The sequence below is a fragment of the Danio aesculapii genome, chromosome 17 (assembly GCF_903798145.1).
Source record: "Danio aesculapii chromosome 17, fDanAes4.1, whole genome shotgun sequence".
Classification (NCBI taxonomy): domain Eukaryota; kingdom Metazoa; phylum Chordata; class Actinopteri; order Cypriniformes; family Danionidae; genus Danio; species Danio aesculapii.
This window is the reverse complement of record NC_079451.1, coordinates 31,167,429-31,179,326: the sequence shown is the minus strand read 5'-3', so window position 1 is coordinate 31,179,326 and position 11,898 is coordinate 31,167,429. Positions and strand designations below refer to the sequence as shown.

The following is an 11,898-nucleotide window of genomic DNA, read 5'->3' as shown; positions in this document are numbered from 1 at the left end:
CTCACATTTAGATCGCTCTTAAAACTGAAAACGTAAAGAATGTTGCCGCGAGTTCAGTTTTTCTCTTGGGGTCTGGACGTTCTGCTTTTTTTCTTCTCTTTCTTTCACCCAGCAGCTTTCAGATTAGTTTTATAATCTGAACACAACTGTCCAGCTCAAAAAAAAAAAAAAAGGTGTACAAGGAAAAAAGTGCCCCAAAAATATTGCCTCAGCAACCGTTTAAATCTCTCTTTCCCTCCATAATCCCTTGCTACATTCCTTCCCCGAGCTCTCTTGTATGTCAAATTAGAGAAACTTTGATTTAGTGCAAAAAAATCCTTGTTTTTTCAAAAGTAAAATCTTTTTACAGTTCTGAGAGGCATCAAGTGTGCAGGTTGATGACATGGGAAAAAACACAACAGCACCAATGAGACAAAAGGGCGATTTTCAAGAGTGATAATCTGAGCTCAAACTAATTTCAAAACAACAACAACGACGACGACAACAACAAAAAAATAAAAAAGGACAAAAAAAGAGAAGAAACCCCTTAGTGATCATTCCAAAACTTTTTTGTCAAGTGCTTCTTTGCCATTGGTCCGCGAGTAGGGCTCAAAGGCGGAGGAGCTCAGGTATCGGGCTGAAAGTTCCTGCAAGTTCCCTGCGAGGGATCCGGCCATGCCGAGCGGGGTGGAGGAGATACGTGAGGCGACCGACCCGAGCAGAGAGGGCATTGGGAAGCTGAACAGCCCGTGTGCAGGTGGGGATCCCTGCAGTCCCGTGACTGTCCCAGAACTGGTCACGGTTGGCAGCGGTGGGCTTCCTCCCGCTGTGCCCGAGCTGCCGGCGCTGCTGCTGCTGCTGCTGGAGGAGCCTCCGTTAGCTGTGATCCCCAGCGATGGCCCACGCAGAGCTGAGCCCAGCGACGAGCTCCCGCAGTGGGGCAGCAGTCCTGGCAGGCCCGGGGGAGTGAGGAGACGGCCCTGCTCCAGGAGACGCAGGACGCTGCAAGTGGCGGCTGTCTCAGAGACCACCGAGCGCAGCTCTGAATCCTTCCCCTGATCCTTCTTCTGCTTGGTGCGCCGGTTCTGGAACCACACCTTCACCTGACAGAGGATCAGCAGAGAGAAATTAGTTTAAAAAAATATATAACATGGGGAATGATGTGAGCTAGCATAATGCTACTAATGTTAATTCCATACTGAATTTGGAAAGAAAGAAAGAAAGAAAGAAAGAAAGAAAGAAAGAAAGAAAGAAAGAAAGAAAGAAAGAAAGAAAGAAAGAAAGAAAGAAAGAAAGAAAGAAAGAAAGAAAGAAAGAAAGAAAGAAAGAAAGAAAAGTTGGTGTTATAAAGTCATGCCAACTACCTATTTTGACAGGAAGTATCGAACTAAAATGTTACTACAGTTAAAGTCAGAATTAGTAAACCCCCTGAATTATTAGCCCCCCCGTTTATTTTTTCCCCAATTTCTGTTTAACAGAGAGCAGATTTTTTTCAACACATTTCTAAACATAATAGTTTTAATAACTCATCTCTAATAATTTATTTTATCTTTGCCATGATGACAGTAAATAATATTTTACTATATATTTTTCAAGACACTTCTATACAGCTTAAAGTGACATTTAAAGGCTTAACTAGGTTAATTAGGTTAACTAGGCAGGTTAGGGTAATTAGGCAAGTTATTGAATAATGATGGTTTGTTCTGTAGACTATCGAAAACAAATTTGACTTAAAGGGGCTAATAACTTCGACATTAAAATGGTTTTTAAAAAATTAAAAACTTTTATTTTAGCTGAAATAAAACAAATAAGACTTTCTCCAGAAGAAAAAATGTTATCAGACATACTGTGAAAATTTTCTTGCTCTGTTAAAAATCATTTGCAAAATATTTAAAAAAGATTTTTTTTTTTTAATTTAATAATTCTGATTTCAGCTGTAGATATCATTTAATAAGTGTTTAGACTGGTTAAGATTAAATGCATTCTGGGTTTTAAAAATATTGTACAATGTTTAATGAATAAAGGTTTATAAAATACTATAAATAAATATAGATAATAATTTAGAATAAATGTACTAAATTTTGTGTATTAAATATGATGTTTCTATCATAGCTAAATAATATTTTTTGTTTAAGTTAAATTCGATTAAATTAGAGTTGCAATTTGATGTGTATTTTGGGGTGGTAAAAAATAAACACAAAAAAGTGGGAAAAGAATCCCTGTGCACATAAAAAAGTGGAACTAAAATGTAAATGTTGTAAATGACACTAATTTTTAAATAAAAAAAGCATAAATGTAACTATCAAAATGTAAATAATAATGTGTATATTCTTTTGAATAACACAGCAAAACAACTTCCTTTTGCAAGGACGTCTGGATCAATACTGTTTTGAACCTCGTAATTGTACTGTATCCATTTAATTTAGGTTTGCAAAGAAAGAGCGAACTGCAATTTCCAGACAGCTCGTGCTTAGATCAAATTCCAATAGCAAAACAAAGTCCTATAATATACATTTAAACTCCATAGAGCAAATGATGTCCGTCTTATATTCGCTGTACTTCAAATGATCGATAGCAGCTTCAGAGGAATAAGAACAAAGAAGAATGACTAACATCTCAGAATTGAGTCACACGGTTTAACCGTCACTCTTATAAACAGCTTAAATGCATTGCAACGGCAGCAATAATCTTTAAACACTGTGTATTAAAAAATAAATATGTAGCTGTTAGTTACATAAGTGCATGCCTGAATGTTCATGAATGTTGTAATGGAATGCTAAATATTGAGTTTTCAGATTACTAAATCACTAAAATCCACATTTGTCATTTGTATTTATTTAATGTTTTGCGAAAACCATGAACCCAGAAGGTCAAGTAATTACCAGCAATTACGTTTTCTAAACACAATACTTTCCCTCTCATTCTTGATGCATTTTTGCCTTTTAAAAAACAAACAAAAAAACCAAAGAAAGAAAAAAAAACACATTGCTGGTGCACTTCCACAAATGCATGACTTTCCACAGAACATTACGTGTTTCCGAACACAATGTTAATTTCATGAAGCTGTCATTAAGGAGCACTTCACCCTCCTCATCAGGCGGCCAAGAAGAGACACGGGAAGCTTTAATGTAATCAAGGCATGGATTTGAACTGCGCTGCTGCACGGGGCATTAGAGAGGGCATTAGTGAAGCGAACTCTATTGTGCACCCTGTGTTAGCAGCACCGATCTGCCTCAGGGCTTTACATGTCGTAATTTCGGTCCACAGGAGAGCAGAAGAATTTTAAAGTCGTTAGTGGGCCGATGATGTGATAGAATGTGACATAGTTCAAATGGCCAATAGAATTAGAAACATTGAGACGGCATTGTCGGTTTGCAGGTGTTCAGAGAGTTTAATTAGTGCATCCCTGACTGACAATGCACAGCACCCAGCAGAAATGAGTACACCCTAACATATTTGTTTTTTTTTTTAGAAAGATTGATACTTTCTTTGTGATGCTTTACACTGAGATATTTGTGCAAATCTAGTTTATTTGTTTATTTTACATTTAATTAAATAAGACAAAACTAGAACTAATTTAACAAAATAACTTTAAGAGGCCCTGATGCAAAAATTAGTGGATATGAAAATGTAAACAATAATAATAGTAAAGAAAAAATCTGTTTATTAAATTTAGTTGATTGTTGTGTAGGTAATTTTTTGCATCATTTGAATGTAGAATTGAATTGTAAAATATATAATCAAATATTTAATAGGCAGTGCTCAGCATAATTGAGAACACACCATTTTGAAAATGAATATTTGTATCCATTTCTCAGTGAATGTAGGCAATGTATTTTTGTGCATTAGAACAACACAGATTTATTAAACAGATATATTTGTTAAAATAATATTTTAGTCACCAAACTTTTTAGAAACTGAAAGATAATACAAATAAACTCAAGCTAAATATTGCACAAAAAAAAAAGAAATTACAACCTACAAAATTTCAACAAAATTTTTCCATTGTTTGCTTTTCTTGATTTTTTCTTTTTTTATTTGTTTTTAATATTTTTCTACGTCATATAAATTTGGGTGTATTCGTTTTTGAACTGTTATTGTAAGTTATTTTGTTAGATAAGCTCCAGATTTAGTTCAGTACTGACTAATCTAATGTATATGCACAAATATAATATTGTATAGCTTCCTATTAAAAATATGAATTTAAAAGATAGATTTGTGAAGGGTTTTATTATATATGCTGAGCAATGTATGTTTAAGATAAAACCCATTCAAATTATATATATATATATATATATATATATATATATATATATATATATATATATATATATATATATACACACACACACACACACACACACGCACACACACACACACACACACACACACACACAAACACACACACACATGTATAATTAGTATTTATATGCACATTATGTATATTTTTTTTCAATATTTTTATATTTTTAATGTATAATATATACTTTTTCTTATCCTAAAATTAAGTCGCCACAGTCTTGTTTTAATGAATATAACAGTTTTATTAAAACATTTGTTATAACATATATAATATTGATAAATTTTGTACTCATGATGTACTCTGTGCAGTGGGTACTGTATATAATGAATATTGAATAGCTACAATTTGAGAAAATAAATATATAAAAATAAATAATTAAAGCCTTAAAATTGGTCAACACAGCAATATATTTTTGTTTTATCATTTTCCAATGACTTGTTTTTCTTAATAAACGCAGTGCTTGGTCACGCAAGCATGTGATATAATGAACATGTTCACTGGCGAATAAGCAAATAAAAACATAGGATCCAAAATTAGCCTTACTACTGCAGTCAGAGTTTCCCCGCACTGCAGATTATCCAGGGAGACACGAAGGGAGAGGGAGAGAGAGAGCGAGAGGGATAAAAAGAGGTCGAGAGAGAGAGAGACAGAGTGCATGTACAGTTCAGTCATGTAATCTCAAGCTTGTGACCTCTTACTGACCCCTGTGCAAAGCATGTGCCGCAAATGCATCACTAGGCTTATTTTTGTAAAGCGGGCCTTTATGCCACTAACAGACCATCAAACTATTGGACTGCTGAAGAGGGCAAAAAAGGGATTGTCCAGAAAAAAAAATGCTATTAGATTGTTGATATTTTAGGTTGCCTTGGGGTGATCATCATGCAAATAAATAAAATATTAATATCATGTTATGAGTACATTTTGTTATCAGGTAGCTCTGTGTGTTTTGGTAAAGAGCATCTGCATTGCACTTTTTATATACTGAATAATAATTATACTTGTGCATCAGACATGAGTCACGTAGACAGACATATTTCTGAGAGGCAAATTAATTATTTTGCATTTGTATGGCAATAGCTGACTTCAGTAGACTTTATAATGTATTTGTAATAGTATTTGTGTATCACTATTTGCATGCGAGTGTGTACCTGGGTTTCAGACAGGTTAAGTTGCCGGGCAAGTTCGGTTCGTTCCCGTCCCACAACATACTGACACCGCTGAAACTCCATCTCCAGTCTGTATAGCTGTTCTGCTGTGAACGAGGTCCTAGTGCGCTTTGGTCGGTCTAGATCCAGACCCTTGGGGAGAATAATTTCTCGAATCGACCCTTTGGCATCTACATGTGAAGGGGAAAATATGTTCAGAAAATTGTCATACCTGCTATAAGACTATTATTAAAATTACTTGAAATAATCAGAATATGTTATATAAGTAAAACATGCTAAAATGCTTTTTCTTTTGAGAAATTAATATTGGTAGTCATGCAAATCGTATTAAACATTGCACAATTTCGGTTGCTAAATAACCAAAGCATTTGATGTTTTTACTAAAGAAACCCTTGTCCTGCTGAATGCTGTTTTGTTGTTGCATTTAAATGCCAAATAAATGCTCATTAGTTTATTATTTTATTAACAAAAAAAATCTATTTTCTTACAAAAATCAGTAAGAAGAAAAATGTTAAATTAAATTTAAGCTCAAAGCAATTTTAAATGCATTTAAAAAATGGCATAAATCACAAATACACAAAAAGACAGAAAAACTATTTTCTATTTTAGTTGTGAAATTCATAATCGGTCTGCTATCTTAATTTAAATCGTTTTTAAAATGGTATTAAAATCGTTCAGTAAATTACATTTTTAATAACGTAAATGAATACAAATAGGGAGAGAAATGCGTTATTTAAAACAGATATAAAATATTTAAAAACATTCATCAAACACATTAGCTGGTGTGTTTGTGTGCGTGTGTGTGTGTATCTCTGTGAATAATGTGCTCTGGTATGCTTAGCACAAAAAAGGAATATATCTTTAAAATATTATTGATGGATTGTGACAATTTAAAAAGTATTATTGAGAAACAGAGGTGTTTATTTAATTATTAGAATTGAAAAAAAGACTACATTAGCTGTTGAATTATAACAGATGAAATTACACAATCATTTCATAAGGTTAATTTCCTCATATTTCAATAGGCCTCTGAGACTGACCTAGATTTAGCTTCACAACCTAAATAAATTAATGGATCTGATTGCTCTCCAGAATTTCACAATCAGCTGACACCAGCAGGAGGGGCTTCACAAATATTCACAATTTAACACAAATATAGACAAAAAGCTTTTAGCCAATTGATCGCATTATAATATCTATAGCTTAAATAATTATAGCTTCTCGGTAAACGTATTGTGAAAAATGGTAAATCTACAAATAAAGTGCTTTGTATGCTCTACAGTCTAAATTAAAATAAAAAATGACTAAGTAAATGTAAGATGTAGTAAAATAAATTTAGATATAAATAAAAATGGAGAGAATATAAATATAAATCGAAGAGTATAAAACATAATAACTCCAAAAATAATAAACAACATACAAATAAATGTACATTCTCGTTATGTACAATAATAAAGAATTCCTTAAATAGCTAAAAAAAAAAATTAAAAACAACCATAATCATGCAAAAGTCATTTTTAATTATTAGATTTTAGCGTTTATGTAAAACACTAATAATTGTAATACACAGCTGAAATTAGTCTGAATAGCATTTGCAATTATCTTTAACCAAAATGTAGCATTATAAAATAAACTATAAAGCCATAAAATGCACCTTAACATTGGGCAAAATTAAAGTACATTTTTTTTCTACAATATTTATACTTTTATGCCTGTTATCAGTTCAGTTTGTATCAATTTGCATCATCTACACTTGTGCATGCTCAAATCTATACACACTTGCCGATGGAGGAAAAATAATACAAATCCAGAAACTGGAACTGGCACAAAAATCAAAAGGAAAAGTTCTTGTTATATTGATTTCCTGTTTATTTTATTATTATTTTTTGAGAGGGGTGGGAGCACAATGTGCAGAAAGCTCCCAGGAGTGTTTTTAAACTCACCCCGAACTAGAATCCTCCGGCAGTAGTCAGGATCTCCTGAGCTCGCCCGGCTCTTTTCACAGTTTTCCACTGCTCCGGATGGAGAGAAAGACTCCTGCTGGTCCTTCAGGAACGTTTTTGAAATGTTCCCCTGGGAATCCTTTCCCTCTTTCCCCTCTTTTAGTCCATTCTTCAGCAGCATTCCGGACTCTGAGTCTTGGCTGTAGCGGACTTCCATAGTCTCGTATCCTCTGCGAAGAGTTCTCCTTCTTTTTCTCCTTGTTGGGCAGAAATAACTGTTGGGGATGGACACACACTGCTTATTGTGGGTAATATAGGTTTGGTCTTTCTGTAAAACAGCAGCTTGGAATCAGAGTCAGATAGCTAATGTGCCACCAGCACTTGCCCGGTCCACTGATCTGCCTTATTATCTCTGTGCAGACTCACTTGCCCAATGATCATAGACTTCTCACCCAAATTCAACAGCAATTTAACAGCTCCTCTTCTTGCAACATTCACATCAGGCTGATCTCCGGGTAATCAAAGCTGTGGACGGACGCATGCTCGCCGCTTCAATTGATTACGGTAATTTTGCTGCCTCCACATTTGCGTAACCTCATGAATACTCTAAACTGTTTGGGAAATACACATTGTCCTGATAGAGGGGTCCGCTCACTCCGACCCCCCTCTCCGCCCTCGTTCGCACAGGATCAAGGGAGATGATTTGCCTCGAATCGTCACCGCGCACAATCACAGCGCCAAAGGACCACCAGAAAAGTTCCACTTCATTCCTCGATGCCCCGGTACTGGCCGTTCCCCTGCTGTTGAGCTGTAGACGTTGGCTCGGGCTAACTTTTTGCGCAGGCTGACAAATCTCCCCCCGGATAACGGCCCGATACCAGACGCTGAACCCTCGGAGCTAATACAAGCAAAGACCGAAAAGAGATAGGGAAAGATCGGTAGAGAGCAAAGAGAGAGAGAGAGAGAGAGAGAGAGAGAGAGAGAGAGAGAAAGAATGAGGGAGGCGGAGAGACCTGAAATACGAAAAAAAAGGAATCCACTTCGCTCGGAATCTGTAGTGGTAATGAACACGGATTCACAAAAGAAAGGAGATGAACACAAGGGAACTCTGTCGAGCACTGGACAGTGAGCAACAACCACCTCGAGTTAACCAGCACCTCTAGTACAACCCCAAACCAAACACTACGATCACTCAGCCTATAGGAAACCTACTAAAGAACGCCAAAAACTCAACCTGCCCAAGATCCCAATGCTAACACCCAAAACGACCCCCTCCTCCTCCTCCTCTCTCCCACTCCTTCCACACCACTACACACCCACCCACTCAGTCTCGCCTATTTTCATTGTCAACGCAACAATATCTGGGGGAACAGCAGTGGTCTGTAATCCAATAAGACCATTGATTAGGCTACAATGATTCAATTCAAGCCAATGGTTGTGAGCAGGGAACAGGCTCGGACCCTTCTTGTCACCTTGCAGGGCCAGAGGCCCTCTTCATGCTGAACTCCCCCTCCCGAAGCCATTCAGTCCTTTATGGGAAACGGAGAGCAAAAGGAGTGAAAGATGGCAATTATCTAATTGGACTATTAACAAACAATTCTGTGAGTGTGTCTGGTAGGGAGCAGAAGAGGATGGGGAGGGGGGTACTGGACTAACTTCATTTAGCGAGTGTGTGGGGCAGCCTGTTGGAGAGAGGGAAAGGTTGTTTAAAGAAAAGATGAGAGGGAGGGATTGTTTAAAGAAAAGGTAAGAGGAGGCTACGAAAGGGGGCTGCAGGGGCAGCCGGATGATTCTACGCTGAGCTTGGGAAAAAGAGTTTGGTGGGACATGCACCAGCTGTGGTCCGAGACGTCCCAGGTCAACAAAAGATGAAGATGTCCTGCATAAAGACTGAAGGACATAAACTGTCTCAGCTCAGAGGCATCTTCAAATATTGCTAGCTTCTTTAGCTGGCATGTCTCGTACATTACCATCTGAAAAGAACAAAATCTGTTAGGTTTGGGATGCAAGGTTACCTACCATGCATTGAGTAACTAAAATAATCTCTTCAGGTCCTGATCTCTTAAGGCTCTAATATGCACTCTTAAGTAATGAAGTAACTTAAGGAACTAGTATGGACCATTTTTTAGAATTCATTTTTGTCTTTTTAATGATAGGATAGTATTGACTGACAAAACGCACAGTTTAAAAGAGAACGGAAATGCACCCCAAGTAAGGACTTAACCTCAAATCGCCTAAAACAAAACTGATTAAAACAAATATGTGAGAGCGCTGCCTCTGAGAGCAAACCTTTTTGAGTTTCTTTCTTCTGTTGAACACAAAAGAAGATATTTTGAAGAACCTGAAACCAGTAGACATTGACTGCCGTTGTACGTTTTTGTTGATGGCTAGGCAAGATTCTTTAAAAACCTTTTGTTTTCCAAAAAAAATTAAAAATACTAAAGGGTGAGTATGAATATGTCATCTCTCTCTTAGCTTAAACATCAAGAATTCCTTACAAAAAAGTTTAATGTACTCTACTATACTGCTCTAGTCAAATGTACTCTAGTAAACTTTTTTAAACAAAAAGAAAATATGCTTTCAGCATACTTTTTCTATACTTCTATGAAATGTACTTATGTACTTCTCAGAAATACTTATTTTTGCCCTTAAGTATACTTGATTATACTGACAGAAAAGTTTCAGTATATTAGGCTATATTTGTTCATATTCAAAAGTATAATTACATATCTTTCTATCTATCTATCTATCTATCTATCTATCTATCTATCTATCTATCTATCTATCTATCTATCTATCTATCTATCTATCTATCTATCTATCTATCTATCTATCTATCTATATATATATATATATATATATATATATATATATATATATATATATATATATATATATATATATAATAAAACCTTCTGAGTTTGGCTGTGATATAATAGCGTGCACTTTTTGTAAAGCTTCTTTGGAATAATAATTATTGTGAAAAGTGCTACACAAATAAGCTTGAAGCTTGACTAGTTGTGTACCTAAAGTGTACTGCTGTTACATATATAGCACTGTACTCAATGTATTCCCAAGAGTTATTCAAGCAGTATACTTACAAGTATAGTTATAGTACTATACTTAATACATGAAGTATATGCTACTTTAAATATACTACATTCTACATTATTTAAGTAAGTAATAAAATGAATATAAAGCATACTTCTTTTTAATAAGGATTAGCCATTTGTTTTCCAACATGGCAGATCAAACATACTGTTGAATTATTAGCCCCCCTGTTTATTTTTTCCCCTAATTTCTGTTTAACGGTAAGAAGTTTTTTTTTTAAAGACACTTCTATACAGCTTAAAATGATATTTAAAGGCTTAACTTGGTTAATTATGTTAACAAGGCAGGTTAGGGTAATTAGGCAAGTCATTGCATAATGATGATTTGTTCTGTAGACTATCGAAAGAAAATATAGCTTAAAGAGGCTAATAATTTTGACCTTAAAATGGTTTTTAAAAAAATGAAAACTGCTTTTATTCTAGCCGAAATAAAACAAATAAGACTTTCTCCAGAAGAAAAAATGTTATCAGACATACTGTGAAAATTTCCTTGCTCTGTTAAACATTATTTGGAACAAATTTAAAAAGGAAATACAATTCAAAGGGCAGCTAATAATTCTGACTTTAACTGAATGTTTATGCTGGTGTGTTTATGCATCAGCAAAAATGTCAATGTTGGTGCAATAACTAGATAGCCACCTAACCAGTGTAAACCAACAGGGACTAGCATGCAAGTTAAATTCTCATTTAGTCTGTTCACCACGTTAAGTACCAATAATAAAAACCAATGCCAGAAACTTTGTGCTGTGGATTTTATGTTTATTTTTATTGACAAGTGGAGTGTTATGAGGACTGATGTACTATTGGGCAATGGGATTGGCCTCAAAACCTGGTCCTTGAGAGCCAGCAGAACTTGCATGTATCTGACATGTCAGAAAACATTTGACACTGTATTCACGCAAATTACTCATCAACCTTTCGATAGGTACAAATTTTGCAAGCATCTGAGTATTAAAGACACAAAATCCACAGATTTGACAGGGTCTAAGGCCTCACTGCACAACCATTTGTTAAGGAAATTGTTGTCCCGACCTTCACTTTAGTCACTTCAGTCATTAACAAAAGCAAACAAAACATTGTGAAATGCTAATATTTTGAATATAACATGTTTTGGGCTTTCATCAAGTTTTTTTTGTTGATTTTCTATGTGAAAGTTATTCACATATTCTCAAATAAAGTATCTGTGAGGATCTCAAAACAATATGAGTGCCATTTCCTCTTCCTCTCTGTTTGTCACTATTGTGCCAGTTCTGGTAAAGCCTCCAATCAGATGGTAAGTAAAGCTCACAGTGTCAGAATGACAAAACTCACCCACCTCATTTATTTACAGACAACAAAACACTTCAGTGTCAAAAGAGAAGAGGGACAAAGGGGAGATGGGCGGAAACACACACAGA

General features: G+C 35.4%; 1 protein-coding gene across 1 annotated transcript; it reads right to left on the bottom strand.

The window, feature by feature from the left end:
- Positions 1-533: 533 nt before the first annotated feature.
- vax1 (ventral anterior homeobox 1) lies at positions 534-7,727 on the bottom strand. Its single transcript, XM_056477503.1, has 3 exons — positions 7,392-7,727; positions 5,431-5,618; positions 534-1,082 (listed from the first exon to the last, which is right to left on the bottom strand). The coding sequence occupies exons 1-3, from the start codon at positions 7,606-7,608 to the stop codon at positions 534-536; spliced, it is 954 nt and encodes a 317-aa protein (XP_056333478.1). The 5' UTR covers positions 7,609-7,727.
- Positions 7,728-11,898: the final 4,171 nt, after the last annotated feature.